General features: G+C 35.0%; 1 protein-coding gene across 20 annotated transcripts in view; it reads right to left on the bottom strand.

The window, feature by feature from the left end:
* The window catches only part of RIMS2 (regulating synaptic membrane exocytosis 2), a 445,269-nt gene that overhangs the window by 348,638 nt on the left and 71,834 nt on the right, over positions 1–24,797 (bottom strand). For 11 of the 20 annotated variants that reach the window (XM_041470633.1, XM_041470630.1, XM_041470628.1 and 8 more), the window contains one exon: positions 9,875–10,085. In XM_041470633.1, coding sequence (XP_041326567.1) covers positions 9,875–10,085 — 211 coding nt within the window. Of the gene's footprint in view, positions 1–3,055; positions 3,068–9,874; positions 10,086–24,797 lie in introns of all 20 variants that reach the window. The other 9 variants (XM_041470636.1, XM_041470623.1, XM_041470624.1 and 6 more) reach the window with 1 other exon arrangement.

The following is a 24,797-nucleotide window of genomic DNA, read 5'->3' as shown; positions in this document are numbered from 1 at the left end:
ATATACAATCTAACTCTTTTAAATTATTCCTTTCTGGCACACTGGGGTCTCAATTTTGTACAAGTATTCTTTATACACCTAAGGATGGATTGAGACATTAATGAGTCACACCTATGTTCTGTGTGGGAAGAGGCACAGTGAGCTGTACACTCTGAAGTGCTATTTAATATCACAGAACCATATCATTGGGAATATGGGTTGGGATGGAATGGACCTTTAAAAGTCATCTAGTCCAACCCCCCTGCCATGGGCAGGAACATCTTCATCTTGACTGGGTTGCTCAGAGCACCACTCCACCTCCTCTCTTGCCAACCTGTTCCAGCATTTCACCTCCCACACTCTAGAAACTTTCTCTCATATCTGACATAAACCAACCCTCCTTCAGTTGAAAACCATGTTCCCCTCTTCCTGTTGCAGCAGGCCCTGCTAAAACTTTGTCCTCCTCTTCCTTGAGGAGCCCTTTAGGTGCTTGAAGGCTGCTATAAGATCTTCCCAGATTATGCTCTCGGGATTGTTCAGCCTGGAGAATCATCTCAGCCTTTCCTCATAGGAGAGGTGCCTTGATTCCTCTGATCATCTTGGTGGCCTCCTCTGGACTCACTCCAAGGCACCTGTCCTTCCTGTGCTGAGGACCGCAGAGCTGGATGCAGCACTGCAGGTGGGGTCTCACGAGTGGAATAGAAGGATGTGCAGTATAAGTTCCCCTCTGTGCATGATTAATGGTACAACACTAAAACACAGTCAGGATCCATGTCTAACTCAATTCCCCACCATTAATAGCAGCAGTAAACTGCTCTATGGTTCTCCCAGTTATTCAACTCCGTGTGCAGTCCCAGCTTTTCCCTGCAATCTTAATTTTTATCAAAAGATGTACCAAGAGTTCTACCCTAAAATATATTTCTAACTCTTTACAGATCTGATGCTTTGAATACATCTCATTTTCCAAAGCTATTTTTTAAATTGGGTCAACAAACTATCAATAGTTACAAAGCATCTATAGCTTTATCTAGCAGCATTTTCTATTGAACTTCCCATTCTATGGCTACAAAATACAGAATAGGCCTCCCAAGAAATAATGGAATTCAGATTTTCTACACTAACACTGGAAAATGAAGGATAAAAAATTAATATTAAGGCTTCACTAGGCGTGTTAGTCTACAGGTAAATGCTGTAGCATACAAAAAAATACTGTTTATATTGAAGGCACTTATTTTGATACATTACACTGCATTTAATACACTAGAGCTTTTAACCTTACAGTTAGTACTAAAGTATAAAGAAAAATACCACTGCTGTTCTTTCTTTACAATGTTTATAGTTGAGAAAATATTGAATTAATATATTTTTTTTCTGCCTTCATAACTTCTAAAACATCTATTTCAAAATCAGCAGAAACAGAGGTTACATAAAGCAACTTAAGCCACTGTTCCTTTTTCATGGAAAAATCTAACTAGGGATTAGTTAGGGAAATTCCTGTCCCCTTCCTCCTTAACACATGTACATGGTAAAGCCAGATAATAATATAACCTTCATGTGTTTTTTTTTTTTTTTAATTTTCCAGGTGAATTTAGTATTTGACATGGCTCCAACATAGATGATATCACAGGCATCAGTTGTTGGACTGACTGTGGAAATGAGTACTGTTAGTATGCATCAGTTTCCTGCAAGGTTATACTCTGGGTACATTCTTCAAGGAGAAAATTGTTCATTTTCTTCATCTGCTTTTTGTATTCCACAGCTACCTCTGTATTCTACAAACTTCTGTTACTTCACAGCTTTCGAACTTTCACAGCCTTTTAACTGAAAAGCTCTGATGACAAAGGCTTTTTAGAAAGCTGCGTGCTCTCTAAGAGACTGGGGCACTGGGAGATGACCCACCTCAAACTTCACTTGCCTGCTACTAAAGACATGCCCTCAATGGTAAAAACAACACACGGCTTCCAACTTCTGTGTGAAGCAAAGTATTTCTGAATCGTGTGCAAGTCAAATGTGAGCCTTGATACTTCTATCAGGAAGAAAAGATTACATTTTACTATAGAAAAAGCCATTCCCTGTATACATTAACTAAAAGTATACGAATGTTAAAGAATTTCTTTAAAACTCCATCTCAGTCAGGAACTTATTTGTCAAGCATTACAGGGCAAATTGCTTTTGTAATCTTAGTTCTTTACAATACAGCAGAGAGTTTGATGGAAGAAGAGATTTACACTAGCTCATGTAGTTTTCTCAATTCTGTTATTAAAAAAAAAATTACGTTAATTTGGTAAAAATATTGAAACATACCCAGACTTATTCCCAAATTCAGATTCATACCATTTTAAACCTTGCTAAAATAAAAGATTAAAATATTTACTGTATGTGTATTATTATCAGGACAAACAGAATGTCAGTGACATGCATAACGTTTAACATTATTTCAACATTATGCTGAATACAATATGTGCATGATATTTTAGGAAAGCCTACAAACCAGTTTGGCAAATAATCTATATTAGTGGATAACTCTTTGACATTGCTGGCATATTCCTAAATGTTTAGGATAGATATGTTTTCTTAATATTTACTGGTATCTAATTGTATTGCCATTGACAATCAGAACTGAACTACCATGCCAAAAAAATTACAACCTAAAATGTTGAGAGCATCCATATCAGTGATATAGTGTGGAAAAATGATTACGATCACTTTATGCCTTTATGTAGATCACTTCTACAAGAACACAAATGAATTTTATCAAAGAAACACATATGACACAAATGACATTTAACAATTTTAAGCTGTGCACATATATTGCAAAAGCAAAGGAAAGGCAGGTGCATGCTCACAAAAGCTGCAAACAGAGGAATATCATGCATACTGTTCACAACTCACAGGTTATTAGTAAGCTATTTGAAAAACAGTTAAGCCTTTTATGCCAAGCATTGCTTTCATTTTAATGACAGTAATTCCCCTTGCCTTCAGTAGGAATTACACCTGTGTAAATGAGAGCAAATGTAGGGCAGAAAATAAGTCGACCATAAAAGAAAAGAATTTTAAACAGAAAAAAGGCTCTAACCACTTTGTCCTCCTGGAGTTCATATCCACGAAAGCAAGAAAGGAAGGATGGAGGGAAAAAAACACAAATAAGGAAAGAGTCACGTCCATTTGGAAAGTAAGCACTTGAATTTTTTAGTAAAATAAACAAATAAATATCAAAGGAAGTAATATATATTTTTCTTATTTTCCCTAGTGGTGAAGGAGATATAGTGAAAAATTAATAATTTTCATGATCTTTTAATGAGTGAAATTGAGATTGTCTTATAATAAAAAATTGTACCAAAAATGTTCAACGGAAATTATTTTCATAAAAATAATTTGGGAGTCATGTCTGAATTATTTTCACAAAAAATAGGTCATCTGATCAAAAGGATGCAGCATTTAGCTCATACCTTGGACCCCAGTACTGAAAATGATTAGCATTCATCAATCCTTTGCACTTGCAAGGAGTTCAGTGAAATTAAGAATGTTTGTTTACTACATACAAATAGAGGGTATTCAAATGGCAAAACTGCAAGTTAGTCACTCAAGAGATCTGTAAAATCCTGGAGTTATAAAGCACAAGGAGACAGAGTTTGCCACAAGTGTTTACTGCATGTCATGCCAGGTCTATAACACATATACTTTCCTTTTCATACCCATCAATATTAAATACAAACATTCCTATTGGCTATTTTCCTTTAAGAAATTGTCTTCTTAGCTGTCTAAATTGTAAATGGAACAATATTTTAAAAAAATATTAAAAATATTTTTAGTCAAAAATATTCCCTCTTTCACTGAATGAAGAATGATGACTTTTATCTGGTATTTTAAATTGACATGCCAATAAAGAGACTGAATTTAGGCTCTTGGTTAAGCATTGGCTGTGCTGGGAATACAACTGCTTACCAAAAAAGGGTGACAACTAATTGTATAGATTGTTGTTCTGATACCTGTATGACGTGTAACTTTATAACATGTAACTCTTAGAAAAGGCTTCAATCCTAAAGTTATAAACAAACAGGAGAGAATACAACAGAGGCCAAACAAGACAGTCAGGCAATAAAACACACAATATACAAGGAGAAGCTGAGGGAGATAGGCTTGTTCAGCCTAAAGAAGGCTGGGATAAGGAAGGATGTGGGAAGACAGGAACTACTTGCATCCCTCAACTATTTAAGGTTTAGCAATAGGAAACACAAAGACAGAATTTTCTTGAAGATGTACAGGTAATAATAAACAAAATGCAACAATTAAGAGATTGTATTGCATGTAAGAAAAAAAGAAAATCGCAAGATCTGTTAATCACTGAAAGAGTTTGTCCAGGGATTCAGTCTCCTAGGAAGTTTTTACAATTCAGTTGAACAAGGTCCTAAAAACCTCATCTGACTTAAAAGTTAATCCTGCGTGGAGCAAGAGATTGTCTGGGAAAACCTCCATGGGTCCCATCTGACCCAATTCATTCTATGATCCTATGTTCAGTGACAAAAGATTAAAGCATTTTAAAGATGCTGTGGGTTTTAGTGGTATTCTCAGTTATACAAATAGGAAATAGCATAGGAAGCTATCTAAATCACAGGGCATCCATGCATTATCACTCTATTTGCAGAGACATATTTTTCTGCTCAGTACCAGGTGGTCTCATACTTTCCTAGCATGGTTTCCTGTCCACTGCAGTAAGTAAGAAATTAGTGTTCAGAGACATTTTGTATGGAAACATCTACAGCCTTGATTTCTCATCCTCCCCTCTGAAGAAATGCACTCTACTATCCAAGAGAATTATAATCCATAAGTATCATTCAAAATCCTGTCATTTATACTTTGATCACAACAGTAACCAAGACTTAATTCACACAATCAGCCTATGTTGAATAACGTCCAGGATGAAGAATCTCTTTTTCAAGAAACAAGGTACAAAATATAAAGATACGTGAAGTTCAAGACATGCCATCACACTTTACCAAACACCTATGACTTCCTCCAGCCTCTCAGCTGCCTCCACACGCACTGTCAGACATTCCTGAGTTCATAGCAATACACTGCAAGCAATGACATGATTGACAATCTGAAAGGCAGCCTAGTCAGGCATTTCAATAGCAAAGACATTAGAAAAATCATTCAATTCAGTTTTCAAAGAACAGGGGTATTTGTCCTGTTCCACATGAAAATGCAGGTATATTTTAACAGTGGTTTTAAGGAGAAAGGCCTTATCTCTATGAGTATTCAGACACACAGAAATGTTAGCAAAATTAGTGGAATTCCATCCTATATTCAAAAAAACCCTAGAATGAGTCAGTATTTATCCCTTATCCTTTTTTTAAAAGATCTATTCCAAGGCCAATCTGAAATGTGATTGCATGAGCCAAAGCTAATGTTCAAGACTCTATGTTTTTCACTTTAATTGCCTAAAATTATAAGCCTATGTAAAACTGTGTGTTCTTCACTGTATCAGGATCATAACAACCTCTAAGTTTTATGAAAGCTTTATAGTGAAGAGTTCAAACATATAGCCTCTGCTGAAATTGAAACCATCATTTGCTGTTTATTGAGATCAAAAGAGCTCTCAAATGTAAATAGTTTCAAATAAATAAAATTAATAACATAAATAGTTTGTGCAGTTTTCATTTGAAGGGACTGATCATATCCACAAAGCTTCTATTAAAATCACAGGGGTTTTTTAATAATCAAGAGAATCCAAAGAATCAGTACAGAAATGCAGATTCTGAATATTAGTTCTGCTAGGTATTAGTTTGCAAGTAAAGTTTACAGACTGGAAAGCAGCAATATCTCTTGGTTCAAAATGGTAGTTTACCAACTGTTTAGAGGAATTCTTTCCTCATGTTATGCATCTTTTGTAGAGAAATGCAAAAATGCAAACCACATCTCCTGAAGACCAACTAACTTGTACGCAATAACAAATCATGGAGCTTATTCCAAATCCTAGTGACTTAGAAAACCTGATTGTGACAGACTAATTCTTTGGTGCTTGCTAATTCTCAACAGAATGGAAAGGATTATGCATTACCACAAGTATGCTACAGCTTCGTGTTGCAACTCCATACAAATCACATTGCAAGTCCTACAGTTAGAATCATTCAGCAAAGGGAACTTGATGGTTTTTTCAAAATCAAACAATCCCAGGGAAATAATCAGAGTGCAAAGCTTGCACTGAACCGGGGGAACTGAGAGAAGTTCCCTACTTACACCTTATGTGTTTCCCATGTTAGTTTTGGGTCCTATAAAACAACTGAAAATCTCTTACTTTTGTTCTTCAAAGACAAAGAAAGAAGGATGCTTCAGTGGCTCCAAGTGCTAGTAAGTTGCCAAATACCCTGAAAGAAGGCATTCAGCATGCATTAACTTTGAAGACAAGCACTTTTTCCTTTCTGTACCGGTAAAAGGTTGGTTTAGTGAACTGCCATTCTGAGGTGCTAAAATTTATATTCACTGCACAAAATGTTGTACCAAATCTGGAGGCTGTATTTTTCCAACATTTTAGCATTTAGATTTCTCACCTGCATAAACCTTATTCTGCTGTCTACTGACTCATTCAATGTGCATTTCCTTATATAAATTAGTATATCATTTTAAAAAAGGAGTATATTTTATACATCAGTGATACTCTTATTACTAAGAACTATTACTGCTTGCTCTCACATGATTTATTATTTAAATTTTAACCAATCTGAAACTGTTCATAAACATAAAAGATGACTGTTCAAGATTTTTTTACTCCCTTGAAATATAATCCCCATTTAGCTAAATACACCATTCACCAAGATAATAAATTGTACAGAAGAAGTGCTACCATTATAATTTTTATTTGTTTGAGCTAGAAGGAACTCCCACATAATGACAATTTTTGTACAGTTTGAACTGAATGCTAATGCCTATATATTTCAGGCACTTTAATTAAACTAAAAAAGGAATAAATCATCAAAACATTTTGAGAATCCTAATCTAATGGTCTGGCAACAATCAAAACATTTCCACTCCCTGCTCCTACTCATGGCCATGAACCTTGTAAGCAGTAGTCAGCCTTGAGACTTTTGAAAGAGGAGTATTCTTTGCAATTCTCCATCATCTGAGGTGCATGCTGCTAATACTGGTCTGTACTAAAAAATTTAGGAGGAGGATCTGGAGTAAAAGGAAGGAGTTTAGCTCGAAACTTGATATTATGAAGATCTCAAGCAGATCCACCAAAGAACATTTCAGACAGTATAAGTATCACCTTATGTAAGGTCAAAGCAGACATATGTGTGTATATATATATACATACATACATATATATATATATATATATGAAGTGTCCAAAAAAAAATTTAAAAAAAAATGTCTACTAAACAAAAACAATTTAAAATAGGAAGTTATTAGAAGTCATCCTTCAAGAAACTGAAGTTGTATTCAGAAAAGAGGAAAGATAAGAATAGATAAGAATGAATTTTGGTAGACCAAAATAGTTTTCATAGAATAATCAGTGTAGGCATAAAGCAGGGAGACTGCCAGACTGCCACAGTATTATTAGGAAGGTATTTACTCTAGAATATTATTTTATGCAGAATAAACTGGAGGACATACTTTGAACTGATATTTCAGAAAGAGAAGCTGTAAAGGGAGTCAACAAAAAAACCCCATATTTTTAAAATTAAATTATAGTTAGTGTAACGCAGCTCCAGCCTAAAATAATTAGTAACTGTAATAGAGTTAAGTATTATTATTATGTAAGTCTTTCACTGATAAGAAGTATAAAAGCTGGAAAAAATACCAAGATATTTTTAAGGAATTTCAACATTATATAAATGGAAGAATAGACAAATAAGTCTGACATCCACATTTGACAGATTTTTAGAAACCCAAATACACAATGAAATTAGCAAGCATATGAATAAATTATGATAAAATGTGGAGAAGTCAGAATGTGTTTAGTAGAGGGAATTCACATCTGTTACATGTATTAGAATTCTTTTAAGTAGTCACAGAGAAAGTGAGAAAATGGGATTTATTCCTACTGCTCAGTTGGGATTACAGGCTTCTAAAGAATCTCAGCTGTCATGGAATAGGAATAAATTCATCCATGAGAAAACTTAATTAATGAAAGGACAAGAAAAAAACCTGGAATAAATTATCAGGGGTTTTTTTAAGCAAAAGTTTTCACCAGCAAAGCCCCACAGGAGATTAGTCTAGAGATAGTCTGTTCACCTTATTCATAAAATATCTAGAACAAAAATAAATGAGGTGCAGGAAAGCCTCACACTAAATTAGCAAAAGTAATTGAAGAAAACGCCAGCTGAGGAGTGCTGCAGAACAGTCCCAGACTGAATGGAGAAGTTGACTTACTGAAAGACAGATTTGGGTTAGAAAGAAAAGCTATCTGTGGTGAGCATGGTGAAGCAGTGGAATTTCATAAGACTCTGTGGAAGAATCTCATTGGAAATCTGTCAAGAGAAGTCAGACATATATCTCTCTGTCAAGTTCAAATGATCCATTTCAAGGAGAATCTAAATGGTGTATCAAAATGTGTCATTAGGAAATGAAGCATTTTTCCTAATGCTATGTTTCTAAGGATGTAGGCATAATTACTCAAATATCTGTCCTAATTGGCTTTTGTAATCAGATGAAATGAATACAGAAATTATCTCTGTTATTACTAGCAACATGACTTAGTCAGTCATTTAAAAAAACAAATAAAATATATAAGCCTACTTAAGGCAGCATTTTTAAGTTACCTTAATGAAAACCAAGGCAATTTGATACATTTACACATAATCTCAGTTACTTTAATTATCAGGAACTATTATTAATTTTTTATATTTTTTATTGTTTTATACTTTGTTAATCAAAAACTTCAGACCATTATTTAAAACACTTTTCAGTCTTAGGACAAGAAACACATAACATGCATACTATTGTCTCCTACCTTACAAAAGATAGTATTTACCAATTGCATGGTATTTGCAATGAGCATATTACTGAAAAAAAATGACTTATGTAAATAAATTATATAAAAAATACTACCTGAATAAACATTAAAATAATGAAATTGTATTGTTTACAAAATACATCTTTTCAAAAAAGACTAGCATAATACTTCTTGAATTCTGCCATGTATCTTCTACAAGTATCTGTCAGAATCTGAGAAAGATTCTGCATATCAGATCTGAACATTTTATCTAAAATGTTGAGTAAAATGATCTCAGAAGAGTTTTTTGTGATTACATCAGTTGTGCTGAATTTTTTACTCTATCCTTCAGCTTTTTTAAGAATTCAGACTGCTGGTTTACCATTTGTTATGCAAGAAACACCAGCATATGCAGAACAATATATGTTAGTGCATTTAATTATTTCCCAGAAATAGGTTAACATTTGCATGTGTATGCACATATAAATATGATAATACGTGTGTATATGTACAATTGCTAATAAATATTTTAAAGCACTATATTATATTATATAAAATGTTCTAGCACTAATTTTACACTAATCTTGTACAGAAGAAACTAGGGAAGCAGGAAAGAAACAAATCCTTGCTCTACTTTGTAATAATATCTAAATATTAGCATCACTAGATCACTAGATATACTTCTGTTTCTCAAATAGAGACTCATCCTCCAATCAAAGAAATGTACTTGCATGAGTTTGTTAGTCAAAAAAGGATATGTATTAACTTAAAAACCATAATCACAAATTCATATGCAATTGGAAATTACTGGAAATGAGGACAGATATCTTCAAAGTCCCTGGAGTAGATTTCTCCTTAATGGAAATCTGTTTCAGTAGTTATGTGATTTGGATTCATAAGCAATGGGTAAGAGACCCTGAGTTCAGGAGAAGCCTGCTGTTCCCTCTCACAGCTCCATACCTTGTTGGACCGCAGAGACACTCTTCCTCCGCAGCGCGCGCAGAATTTCGTTTGGCAATAGGAACAGTTATGGCCACAGCCATCAGCAAATTTGGTTTTGTGGCAGATGCCACAGGTTGGGGCATCACCCTTCTGCTCCTGGTGCTGCTGTGATTCTTCACCCATCTTCTTCACTTGCTCCTTATACATCTCAAACTGCTGATGTAATTTTCTGCAGAAGAGAAGAGATCATTAGTTGTGGGTTACTTTTGCCCACAAATACTTCAGTCACTAAACGTGAATGTAATAATTTTCACAAATCAGAAAGAAATACTGTAGTAAAGCAAATATATTTAATTTATTATGTTCCAGAAGTGTTACAATCAAGAATTACTTCTTTTTCATTATAACTAAACTCTAGGAGGAAGCTCAACATTGATAACACTGAGTTCACAGTCCAGTTGATACAAAGAGATGTAACTTTTCTTTAGGATGGGACCAGATATTTGCTACAAATACAACAGCTGCAAACACAGGTTAAGTAATAAAGATAAGTGATAAGCCCATGGTGCTAAACAATAAACTGGCAAAAGGAGAGGGAAAAATCTAATTAATTCTTTAAAGTATACTTCTATCTAATTCCACTAGATAGATGCAAATATCTTTTCTTGATCTAGCTTATCTTCATTTATCTAACAATACTGCATAGAATAATGATTCCAAAATGATTTTCAATCGCCAGCTTTAATAATAAGTTACCTCATATTAACAAATTATTATAAATCATTTAAGCCATTCATATCCTTGGATTGGAACTGTTATCTCATGTAAAATGTAAAGTAGAAGACAGCCTTAAGTGTAAAATCCAGGAAAAATTGCTTAAGATACACACATACATTTACCATCTATTTCCAGAACTAGAAACAAATGCAGTCAGTGGCCATGAGTGTCCAGAACTGCAATGTTAATTCATCATGTTAATTCATCCATATTTCTGAGTCCACAATCATCAAATCTCGATACATGATAATGGGAAGTGTCTCATGCTGACCAAACCTACAGACACATTTAATGCTCTATAATGGTAGTTTTTCTCAAAAGCTCTACTTCTAAAGGTAAATGATGTCATGGGAAATTTAATTTTCATTATAAATAGCCATAATATTTTAGCTTTTGCAGATTCTGAAAAAGATGAGAAGGGTGACATTGCATATCACAAGAGTTTCAAACTCATACAGAAAAAAAAAGAACTTTGACTTCTCTCTTTTTTTTTAATAGGGGTATGAACAGTGATATTTAAATTCTTAGCATGGAATTCAACTTGCCTAATTTTGCAATCGAGACTGTAAAGTTTAGTAAATTATAAGTTATTAATCCAATTTAGGAAGATTTTTTAGTTCCTTGAATAAGTTCAGGCAAAACCCAAAAAATAAGCACTTTTTATGAAACATTAAAAAGGTAACATAAGACAAAAAATATTGCAAAAGGCATTTATTTTTCCTTAGAATTATTCTTCTCAAGAATCTTGAAATTAAGTTAATAAAAAACACACATGAATCATAAGATGGAACAAAAAATATCCTCCTAGAAAACAACTAAATCCAGGAGACCAACTTCCTTAAGCATAAATGTATCATTTATATAGTTCACATATAAACTAATGATGCAAAACTATTTCATCAGAATTTTCAGAGGCCCCTACCAAAACAAATATTACACAAATCAGTTAAAAATTAACTTAAGCAGTTATTTACCATGGATATTCACACATATGGCAAGAATTGTTGGAATTCCCTTTGTTTTTCAGGAAAACTCCCCTAAGAATGTACTTTACATTTGACCACAGAGGAATTGTAGCAGCAGGCAGGCAGCTCCCTCTCTCCAACAGGAAGGACAGGAGGATGGAGTTATTCTTGTCTTCTGTACTAACCTGCTGCCTGAGCTCCCAGCTGCCACCGACCCTTTCCCAGGAAGAGGGAATGAGGTTACTTCATTTGCTTATGTGTCATTTTTCTGTGTACCTACTCTTGTCATTTCAAGATCAATCCTGAGTCCAGCAGTGTGGACTCCCAGCAGCAGTGGCTCCTTTTTCCCCTCACTTTCAGCCCTTTCCCACCTGCACCAGCAGGGAGAGGGGCTCATCTGGAATCTCATCGGAAGGGATGGCAGAGTTGGCATCGCCCTAAAAGCCTTTTGGGCAGCCAGGAGTAAGGGGCTTCCTCTGCCTTCTCCCTGCTTCCAAAGAGCTCCCTGTTGAGTGCTCTTTGTTGAATGGGGCAGGACAAGAGTTACTAACAAGCAAGAGCTGAATGAAGTTGAAAAAAAATTTGGAAGTCTGGAAACCTGGCACTTTTCAGCGTTTTACACTGACAACACTATATAATTGGTAGTTGGTAGTCTGGCCTGTTTCCATCAATAACACATGTAATCTCTGAGACCTTGCCTGCCTTTTAATTTTGCTTAGCACTGCATTCTTCATTTAAAGCATATTATCAATGCTGAACTCCAAGTTTATTTTTAGGCTGCATTCAGTTTTGTGGCTTCCTTATAATCTACAGCCTTTGTTTGTATGATTACTTGCTTACCAGTCTCGCTGATGCATAAAAAGCACAAGGCTTTTGCCAAATCTTAAGCCTCATGTACTGAAATAATTTCACTTGTGTTTCCTCTTGGGCACAAGAATCTATGTAAAGGTCATAACTTTTCCTTTAAAGTATAAACTTTCCAAGGTTATACAGAGTAGTTTTCCAAAATCCTTGTTCTAGTAGGAAACGTATAATCTGCCAAAATTGTTCCTTATTACATCTTTTTCTGTTTTGAGAAAAATATTACGTGTATTGATAGCTGTCAGAAAAAATTTAACAAAGACAAGAATCCATTAAATACTCAGTTAGACACAATATGTGTTCTATTTACTAAGCAGAACCACCTGAGATGAATACACGTACCCAAAACAAAATACAGAGTATTCATTTTAGGAATTTCATTTTAAAAATTTTGATCTATTTTGTAGATAAATATTTTTTTTTATCATCTAGCCTGCACAGGTTTAAACCAAAATTTAACCTAAAACCACACAGCAATAATTAGATGTTTAGAAAAGCACAGTATCCGAAACACATTTAGCAAAAACTTTATCATGTATACTTTTCAGAAAACATAATAAAATTCCATTTTGTTCAAACTGTCTGCAGTCATTGCTGCCTGAGGAGCTCGGAAGTTCACTTACTAGGGAAATTAAAGTAACCAGTACCAAGGCAAACTTCAGAGACTGAAAGCAAACCCAAGTATCCCAAGACTACAATTTCCAGTCCTGATATCCAGTGAGTTACTGTTAATGCAAGAGGTCAAGAGCCATCCATGACAGGTTACGTTGGAATAAACTTTTAAGATCATTGAGTCCAACTGTTCACCCAACACTGCCAAGGTCACTGCTGATTTATATCCCCAAATGCCGCATCCACACATCTTTTAAATACCTCCAGGGATGGTGACTCAAACACTGCCCTGAACAGCCTGTCCCGATGCTTGAAAACCCTTTCCATGCAGAATTTTTTTCTTACTATCCAATCTACACCTCCCCTGGTGCAACTAGAAGCCATTTCCTCTCATCCAACCACTGGTTACCTGAGAGAAGAGCGTGATCCACACATGGCTGCATCCTCCTTTCAGGCAGAGAGCAATAAGGTCACCCCTGAGCTTCTTTTTCTCCAGGCTAAACAACCCCTGCGCCCTCAGCTGCTCCTCATGGGACTCCAGACCCTTCACCAAACTCATTGCCCTTTTCTGGACACACTTCACCACCTCAATGTCTTTCTAGCAGTGAGAAAATGGGTTCTGCCCAAGAGTTGTATTTCGGGCCAAAATTTTATCCACAATGAAAAGACTTATTTTTTGACATGAGAAGGACTTTTTTTGTTTGTAAATCCAGATAATGATATTAAATAATAATTAACAGCTAATTTAAGCAGAAAACTCAGAAATGCATATCCATGACCCTTATATAAGTGTATTTTGGCAATGGCCCCTATAGCACATGCTACCTATCTGTACTGATGCAAAGTCTCACTCCTTTACTACATTTGTTTCAAAAATACAAGTATGTACTTTAACAACTTCTATACATTTTAGAGATTTTAGAGGAAAAGAAGAAGATGGCATGAGTTTACACAGACACCTAATGATACTGAAAATTTAGTCTGAGAAACTGATAATTAAGTTCTGTTCTTGTGAGAATTACTTCCCTGGACCATACTTGTATCAGCTAGAAGTTACAGTGGTGAAGTTCATGAGGTTTATATGACTAGACAAGTTTGGGTTTTTTTAAATAACATATCCAAGATAACTTCATAGAAGATATCTCAGTGTGAAAAGCAACTGTTTGTAAGAATTTGGATTGCTCTGCCAAAGTCAAGATATAGCTTGTATTGGAATACTTGCTTTGTTCTGGAATGGAGTTAATTTAATTCTGCTTTTCCTGATTGCCCACACCTTTCCAGAAATGAAAATTTCAATATCAGTCAAAAAGCAACAAAATGTGAGTCTCTCCTGATCCATGCCAAAGGCAAGTAAGAAATTCAAGTTTATTATTGACATTTTATTACTGTACAGAAATTTTAATTTTCTCCTCCCCTCCAGAAATATCCCTAAAACTTTCAGCGTTTTACCAAAACTTAAAAAAAATTACTGACAAGAAGTTCTGAAACTATGCCTACCTTCCAAAAGTTCACATAAATGTTTCTGAAATTTCTAAATCTGCTAAAAATCTACCACTAGAAGGGCAACTGTTAAGAAAGAATACAGGATGTTTAGGCCAGAAGTAAGTGTAGAAGCCACTTCTCATTTCCTCATTTCTCTCTCAAAGTTTTATTACAGATGTAGCACTTGCCTCATTTCGTATTCCCAGGCACAGAGCATGGATGTGGCTTTAATCCAGCTTCAAAAAGGGTTTGTTCACTTTCAGTTCTGCCAAGTCCATTCATTTAACAATTTTTCTGCTGGTGGCAATGACTGGTAGCATATGACATTTTTCCTGTACTGTACTCTTGAAGTTCCTGCTTTTACAAGTGTGCCAGCTAACCTGACACTGCCTACAGCCACTTAATGGATTTTACACTTATATATATATAACCCCATGTGTTGGTAGAGGTTGGGAAACAGCAGGCTGAACAGCAGTTCTGCCGATAAGAACCCCTGGAAAATAGGGTGGAAACCATGCAATGAGCCAGTGCTGTGTGTGCTTGCATTACAAATTGGACAAATTACCTATGGGTCCATATTAGCAAGAGTATAGACAGCAGATTGAGGGAAGTTATTTCTTCCTTTTGACTGGCACTGGCAAGGCTGCACCTGGACTATTGTGCGCAGGTTGGTGTCTGCCTGCTATTGATGGATGTGGACAAATTGGACACATTTGACAAGTCCAGTTTGTCAACCCAGAAGAAAACTATCATGTCTTCACTCAATCCAGTGAAGAGGAATGGAATAAAGAGTGATTTAACACCTGTCTGAAACTAGCTATCTATTCTAAACATTACCTGAAAAGAAAAATTACAGAGCCAAATTCTTCCTGGTAGTAAAAAATCCAAATCAAGCAGCAAAAGGCACTAAAATTGCACTTTGTGAGGGGGTTCAGGCTGGGCATTAGAAGAAGCATGTACATTTGGAAGGTAATGCAGCACTTAAAAAAAGTTGTCCCAAGATACCCTGGGATCACTATGCTTGGAGCTTTTCAAAACTTGCCCAGATAGAGCTCCAGTTGCCTTAACTGAGTCTGGGCAATAACCATGCTCTGAGCAAGAGGTCAGTTCAGAGACTCTCTTCAAAGGACATTCCTGTTGTTACATTATTGGCAAGAGCTTTATGGAATCAGACTAGAGATATGAAATATAAACCCAAGCAGAATCATAAGGAAAAATTTTCAACAAGAATTATTTGGCTTAGCAGTGTTGAACAGAAAATAAGTAACCACTTTTACTAACAGAAAAAACTCAGATCTTTATGTTTTTCATAAACTACTGTGAGAATAACTCCCTCAAATAACTCCCTTCATTCCTGACCAACAAACCCACATTTGCTTTCAACTCTATGAAGTGCAAAGGGCAGAAAAACCTTGAGTTTATGCTTTGATTTGGATATGCGTAGGCAGTAAAATAAAAATTAAAAATAAAATAAAAAAACAACAATGTTCAGCAATGCAAAATAAGACATTTCTTAATTGAAAAATCATGATTTTGCCAATATTCAACTGAAATGAGAAAGGGCATCACACAAAACTCCTCTTCAGAAGACCATGATTCTGCTCTAAGTCTACCAGATAAAGAAAAATGATTAAGCAACCAAAGACTCAAATCTAACTTCAAACAAAAACCTTACATCTAATTCTATTTGAAATTAATGGGTTATCATACTCAGGCAGCTAACACAACTAGAGTATTGAAGCCATTCACAATTCATATCAGTGAAAATCAAATATTGACAGAAAGTAGATGTCAGCAGAGATCTCTGCAAACATTCACTCAATTCACAGCACTTTAACTTTCTTGCTGGCTAGATCTCAACTGTCTTATTGGAATTGATGCATTATTTCTAACTGTCTGATTTCCTCAAATAAAAATTAATTCTTTTCTACTGTCAGTGGGTTTAACTACAGGGCCACCTACCTAAGTGAAATATCTAAGCTTAGACCTTAGATTGAAAAACATACATTCAGAGAGTGCAGATTGAAAGGGCTTAAAAATACAACTGTCAAGTAAAAATGCTGCTTTTTAATCTATGCACTGGAATTTACAATAAATAGGAGAAATCTAACATATTGAAAAGAGCCAGACACAAGCGCTTACTTTGATTCCTGATGAAAGTACCAGTTTTAGCTAAACTTTCACAAACTTTTTCTTTTAAAACAGAAAGATACCATAAAATCCAATTAATTTGAATTTCTACCTCTACTCTGAGTCCAAGAAATCTATGAAGAAACAATAACTCCCAAGCTTATCTGAAAAGTGTGCAGTTTCTCCTGTGAGTTGTACTTGGCATAAATATTCTGATTTTTATCTGTTTTAGCAAAAATGTAGCAGAAAATTACATTCTCTACATTATTTTTTTCAGGTGGTAAATGCATTTTCCCCACTTTAAAAGTTAACTGACAGATTTTTTTCCTAGTGTTTTCAGTATTTTGTTTAGAAAAAGAAGGTTCATTATAAGCCATATAATGACCATAACAGCCCTACTCAGCAATGTCAAATAGTGAGATATTTCAATTTGACATTTTTTCTTAATAGAGCAAATCCTCCTGAAAATGTCAGTGGAAACAAATCTGAAATTTTTAGCTTTTTCACCTATTATGTTTTGAGTTGGTTTACAGGTGGAGCTACCTAGGAAAAGACCCATGATTTTCTTGTTTCCTAATCTCTAACCTATTAAGGAATTATTCTTTACTTTAAATATTCTGTGATATTCATTAACATGAAAGAGACACACAGAGGAACAGTGATGTAATTTTAAATGCAGAACATCTTTAAAGAGCCTGCAGGATTGACTAGTCAGAGAATAAGGCAGCGCTAAGCATGATGAAAGATTTATTTACTTACAAAAGAAAAAACTTTGTTCATACCTAGAAAAATACTACCTGGCTCTCAGTCAGTGAAGTATTTATTTATCAATATCATATTCTTACTGGATTTGCAAAAAAAAAACCGTTAAAAAACCAAAAAAAAAAAAAAAACAACCACAATATGGCCAAATCCTGGATCCTAGGTAAAAAGGGCACAAACAGAGTTAAAATAAGTTCATACACATGGAACTTGATGTCTTTGGATAGTTTCCCTGAAAAAATACTGTAAAATTCATATACTTCTAGTCTAATGCATAAATATATTCTAAATCTAAGTGAATTACACTGACTGTGCCTGAAATGCTGAAGAGAAGAAAAAGAGCTAAGAGAATGGAAAGGAAGGAGAATGGAAGGCTGCTAAATGATGCTGCCCTTGGTTCATACCAGTGCTGCTGCTCACTTATAGTTCAAGTGGGAAAAGGCAACTATATCAGAGCTAATGAGCATCCAAAGCTACCAGATCTCTGTTTCAGTCTCTATTTCCATGCAAGGGAGAAGATGTAAAGAATGTAAAGATGTTCTGTTATGACCTAACATCATTTATGCTGGAGAATAAACCCAAATATTCTCTGCTGGTGGGACTCTTGTAACATTCTTAGAAGTAAAACACCTGGCCAATATGCTGTCTTTAAGTTGGCCTGGCTCCATTCTCTCTTTTTCCCCCTTACAAGGGCTTTCTGCAAAGGCTTACAGGTCACACTGCAGCACATTTTGTTCACAGTTTATTTGACCTCCCTCACAAAATAGAAAATATTCCCCCATTGCTTTCTTCCTGACCTCAGAACGAATTACTTAATTTGGTATGACCCTAAATAAATTTTTAACTACAGATGAAGTCATGTCACTCACTCTAGTTTAATTTAATACAGTCAGAAACTCATTTAAAAACAAAGACAAGCAAGAATGTGGAAAAAAAAAAAGCCCCTGTCTTTTAATAAATGAGGATATGACTGTAAATGAATCAACAGAAAACACACCAACTAGACAAAAAGACTACCTGGAATAAAGAGGATTACTTTAGCTAATTTTTTTTTTCTCTTTATAATGCTCAGTATTGAATAAAACTGCAGTCTTTGTTTATTAACTTTGTTCATTATCAGAAGTGAAACTGTTCTTTGTTAACAGGGGAGCAGGGAACAATGGCTAATTACAATGGGCCTGTGAACACAAGAAAAAGTGAGCATGAAGAAGATGAACATATGGACTAAAAAGGACTGACACAATTAATGTTGTCATATTTCTGTGTGGGTTTAATGAGATTGAGATAAGCCAGACAAGATGCATAAAAAGGAAATAGGTAGCTCCTGGCTGTACCTGTTACTTCCAGTTTTCCTCAGAACAAGATACTTACTTCTACCTTTTCCGTAGCAGTTCAAACTAATTGCAAGATTGAATTCAGAAGTGGTATCTTTCTAATTGTTTCTTGTTTATTAAAATTCATCTTTTACTGAATTTTTTATTCTATTATTACAATCTATAATAGACATAAGGCTAGAAAATTACAACTAAGCCTTTAAACAGAAAATATAGTAAAACATCCAATTTATCAAGATCTTTTCCAACACTTCTTTGGTGATAATAAGAAATATGGGCATTTAAAATTAAAGATAATACCACGTTGCTCCAAAAGTTTAACAACCAAATCATTCAGACAAAGCTCCCTAATTACTCCATAGCTGATAGTTATGAGAGTAACCACCTGTAAATAAGTAAGGTTCCTTTGTAAGTCCATATGGAAACTACTTTATACCTTTTAATATTTTCACACCACTTTGTTTTATTTCAATGTAACTGAGAATGTTCTAATTATTCTTTTCTGGATCTTATTTACAATCCTGTGTTACAACAGAAGTTTCCACAATTTTCATGCAAATATGGTGATTACATTGTGGTATTTTTCCTCATTCTCCATAGCTGCTCACGCTGCTCCATAGTTGCTCATAGTTAAAAAAAAAAAATTAGAAAACCGTTTCTTAAACCATTGTGAGTCTGTCTATTCCTACAATGCTTTTCTCATTTGACTCTAAAATCAACATTCTTAGCTGCATTTTTATTCCTTTCTGCATAAAAAAAATTCTTCATTTTTCCTCTAATAGATTTTGTCAACTAATTATTTACCCTCTCCAGCTGTACTGGAAGTATCAGTACGACACTGGTTTTAATGTCTAAGAATCAAGTGGGTAAGCTAAATCCATACTGTTACACACAACAGTGGTAGTTTTCCTTCTGCTCTTTACCCTTGCAACAAGGCCAACACTTCCCAGGTAATTTTAGGTCTCATTTAAAGTAAGATTAACCATGCCAGTTGTAATTGAAAAAGTGCATGACTCTCCAAGGAAACTCTCCAAGTTCATTCCACAACTGCATTCATGCAGTTAAAAATATTTTATCTCCAGTTCCATGGCCTCGTCCCTGTGTTTGTAATCCACACTATCCCAGAGGAGCTGCTTTGATAAAGTGCTGAAGCTGTAAGAACTGAACCTCAGCTGACAATGAAGATCAGGAGTGAGCAGTTGAACTTACAGCAAAAGTAGGCTGCCAGGAACTGTAAAAATTATAGATAATTATGGTCAATTTTTTTAAACTAACCCATTACAAAACAAAAAATAAATAAATAAAATAAAATAAAAACTAAACAATCAATCTGCATGCTTTACATATCCAGATACCTTCGGTTTCACTTAAATATGTTTTGCCAATTCTGATAGGAAAAAAACAATTGTTTCAAATAAAATTGTGTTTCAAGTTCGGAAAAATAGTCCCTAGTAACAGAAGGAAACTTTTAGAACTCTCTTATTTTAAGGGTAACAATGCAACGTGAGCTCAAGCCTTACTGAATATTAAAAAGGACTCCATCAGAGACACCCTACAATAGGTGATACTATTTGAATCTCCAGTCCTACTGATGCCACAGTACTATCATGTACTACTGCTGCTAAGCACTTTGGACAGTGGAAAGTGGAGTTTTCAGAAGCTGTGCATAGGAACAGTGAGCCTTTCTTTCTGCATTCAGTCTCATATTGATGACAACCAGCATCTGTCCTTAATTTCTATAAGAAAAGGCACAATGGACAGGGAAGATCTGCATCCTGTATATTGCTGTAAAATAAGCACATAAGGCATAGCATTATTCACACCCAGAATTATGACACTCTCAACTCCACACTTGCAGTTGTCTATCTATTAGAAAATCCCAACCAGAAACCAAAATGTCTCTAGACTTGCAAGTCAACCAACCACAAAAGACCCCCAGGTTAAAAAAAAAAAAAAAAAAAAAAAGTAGACAGGGTCAGAGCTCCTTGCTGAACAGAAAGAAAATAACATCTCATTACTTTTTTTTTTTTTTTTTAACAGAAAAGTGTTTTATTTCCTAGAATTAGAATTATTTTGCAGCTATTGCAGGACCCTTACTATGTTATGAGCTTTATGCAAAACTCAAGACTCCTATTGGGATATTTTCCACACACAGTTGAGACAGGATGTATACAAACTTTCATATCCTATACAAAAATTCTCACCTGAAATCTAAACTCCTAGGAATACACTTGGCTCCCATAAAAGTTTCCTTTTACAGTCCATTTTTATCCTATAATTCTACTTTTTGTATCTATGCTGATAAAAACATGCTGATTTTTATAGTTAGATGTTTCTTCCTGATTCACTTGAATGCTGTTTTGAAGCAGAAATATTACACGAATATAAAAGCATTAGAAATCTAGTTGTCCCTTAATTATCTCTACATTTTGGCCAATATTGCTTATTTTAGGAATTCTACTAAATATCAGTTTTAAGGAACTTGACGCACATTTATAAATATTTTAATTACTAGAAGTTATTTTTATACAGCCTTATTATTAAAAGTATAGAAATTACTGTTCTATCTAAATTATTCACTCAGAAGAAGTTTCAGTTTATCTTATATTTTACTTGTTTCCACAAATTACACTTTTATTAACATTATTCTAAATTTCCTTCTAAAGAGATACAGTATTTACCAAATGTGCCAGAAAAAGAGGCCAATTCAGTTGTTGGCAATTAAGCACATTGCAACATTATTACATTTATAAACTGCATCTCCAGCAGAGATAGTATTTCTCATAGTAACTCGGGTTACTTTTTTTGCATCATCTGTTGACTTACAATAGGAAGCCATTCACTTCACACATGTAGTTTTAGAAATGTCCAAAATAAGTAAGGTACTGTGATAAACGTTTTTATCCTTACTATGAAAGGAAAAATTACTTTTTCATTGGACAATTGCAAACACAGCCAAAATAAACACACACTAAATAATAGGTCAGACTGTCTCGGCTCCGAAATGTAACACCTCCTGACATTGCAGTATCATGATTAGAATGAGTTCATTCCACATTGTTTACAACATTCATGAGCATTTTCAATTATTAAGCAGCCCATATCTTTTTACTTCTGTGACAGGAGTGTTCCTATCTTGATGATTTTCCTTTTCTAACAAACAGGAAATAAATGTGAGCAATGCTGGGAAAGCCAGTGTAAGCAAGTCTTGGTTGTGCTCAACACACGGTTGTCTCAACTTCACCCAAGCAAACTACACCAACATGCTTGATGGTGAATAATCACCACCAGAAGTGGTTTTTGCAATTATTTCTGATGCATCTCAGTTTTGACTGTGTAAGTGTTCTTACTGTAAAAGAAGCCCAATGAAGCCACATTGCTAGCAGCACTCTAGGGGGAGAGCTTCTTGAAAGTTTGCCAGTTCTAAGACTTACTTTCCATACTGCTCATATTTTTTAAAGTAACAGGAAGTAAGGCCAAAACACAAATTACTTTTATTATGGTAATATAATTTTTTTTTTAATGAGGAAGGAGCTCAGAGAATCTGATGTTCTCATCTGCAGGAGGGTTTTTTTGTAAGTGCATGAACAAGGTGTGTGATTTTCCCCACACTAATTATATCTAAATCCACGCCTCCCTACCTCCCCTTTACTGCAAAAGTGCATTGAACTCAGACTTTGCTTCTCAGAAGTAAAACATGTCAATTTAGATTGCAGCAGTATTTTTTCATTTAAGATTAAAAATATTTGATAAAAAGTATTTGGTAAAAGATAAGAAACTTTTGCATCAAAAGCTGCATAAATAATATAAATCTAAAAGCTGTATAAAGCTGTATAAATAGTAGTACGTCTAATACTATTTCTGACAGCTAATGCTTGAGTTTTCCAAATAAGTGTAGTTGTACAAAACCACCCCAACTAATCAGTGTCAGAGAGAAGATCAGAATTTAATCCTATATTGAAATCCTTTAACCTCTTAATTAAAGCCTATTAATTAACCATTAAGAGCTCAGAGTTACTGGGTATACACGAGGGTTGTAAGAGAATGAAGCCAGGCCACCAGCTGGCCTGCTGCCCACAGAGTGAAGGAAGCAGCAGCAACGGGCTCCAGGAGCTACCAGAGAGAGCAGGGACACTGACAGCTCTGTGAATACCTGTTTTCCTACAAAGTTTGAATACTGTTGTAAATATAAATAGATTTTACTCACATTCGTATTAGCACAACTGCACAAGAGTTGTTAGTTACAAGAGTGTAACTAAGTTACAAGAGTGTAACTGCCAGGCCACCAGCTGGCCTGCTGCCCATAACCCCACAGAGTGAAGGAAGCAGCAGCAGCAGGCTCCAGGAGCTACCAGAGAGAGCAGGGACACTGACAGCTCTGTGAATACCTGTTTTCCTACAAAGTTTGAATACTGTTGTAAATATAAATAGATTTTACTCACATTCGTATTAGCACAACTGCAGTTAAACAACAAGAATAAGTCTTAGTTCTGCTCCTCATCGAGCACTTATTCTCCTGCATCATAGTTCTTATTTTCATGCATTTTATTTTTTCATATTATTGGTCAGAGCACATAGATTACTATCTTGTTATGCCATCATGTAAATTGCTGAGAAGGCCTTTTTTTTTCTTTTTTTTTTTTAAATAATAATATCTGCAGGCTTAATCCCTGAGTGGGTTCAATGCAAATCAAACTTGGCAGACTCTGGCAGAAGGAAAGCCTTACTTTATCAGGTGGTTTTCCTTTTGCTCTTTCTCACAGAGGTATCCTCAACTGCCATGAGTTTGGAAAAAATCTACTATCCTAATTGTAGACATTGTGGAACAAAATTTGGGGGGAAAAAATATTTATTATCCTCCCTACTGCAGAACGTGGTCAATTCCATCATGTTCAAAATCAATTGCCATTCTTATTTTGTGTCTTGTATATCCAGGACTGATCAGACATCACTATTCAAAGATGAGACAATATCAATTCTGATATATTTCCAAATCTTTCTGCTATTGTAACTAAGCTGCTACAACAAGATCTTTGTAACAGTTGGTCTCCAACACTGGAACCAAAAGCCTTCTTTAAATATGGACAGCCAGAGAAGCAGCTTATTATATCTGCATCTTACTTTCATCTTTCCCTGGCCTCTCAAGGTAGAGTTAAAAGAGAGGCAAAGGCATGGCTGTGATATCACAGCCAATACCTGAACAAATCACCAGAGGAGATAAAGTTGTGATCCTAGGATTATCACAACTCGTCAGTGTTGCTTGTCTAAGCAAAGAAAGAATATTCGTTTAGTGTACATAAGTAATTAGTATTGTAACAGCTAGGAAATGGGAAATGTACATAATGGAGTCCCAAATCCATTAGCTAATCTTTAAAAGAATAGTTTCCAACAGAACACATAGCATAATATGTTCTTAAGAAATTCAATATAGATACTGTAAAGAGAAGAATGCAGCAACATCACTAGATATGATGAGATATGACTACAGTATACTTCCTAATTTAAATTCACATTTAATCTTGAAAGAGATAACATGCTGCTGTTTCTGAAGTTACCTGTTAATCAGATTTTTGTCATACAAATATTACTGGTTTTCACCCTGTTGGTGAACACTGCACAAGAAACAATAAAACATCTTTAGCTCTTAGGCACATAACTGGGAGAAGGGGTGTCCACAACTGTTCCAAAACTGTTTTCTGACATGGTCTGTATACATGGATAAAGCACGCCTGAGATTAGAGACCTGACTCTCCCAGCTCACAATATCAAAGTTCTCGCTGCTTAAAAGCTTCACACTGAAACAAGAAAATCAATTTCCTACAACAAACCTATTCTTACTAATCAGCTGTTGAAACAAAGAATGTACACATGGATGCAAAACTTCCTAAAGGATGAGAAAAAGGTGACATGTGGAAAGAGTAACTTCAGTTACTGATCAGCTTTCAAATTTTGGAGTAATTGAATCATGTCAGTGACAAATCCAAATCCAAATAGGCCTTGGTAAAAACTGGATTTTTG

This window comes from Pyrgilauda ruficollis, unplaced genomic scaffold (genome assembly GCF_017590135.1).
Source record: "Pyrgilauda ruficollis isolate IOZ18807 unplaced genomic scaffold, ASM1759013v1 scaffold25, whole genome shotgun sequence".
Taxonomy (NCBI): domain Eukaryota; kingdom Metazoa; phylum Chordata; class Aves; order Passeriformes; family Passeridae; genus Pyrgilauda; species Pyrgilauda ruficollis.
Note: the sequence above shows the minus strand (reverse complement) of the source record. Positions and strands in the feature narration are given on the sequence as shown.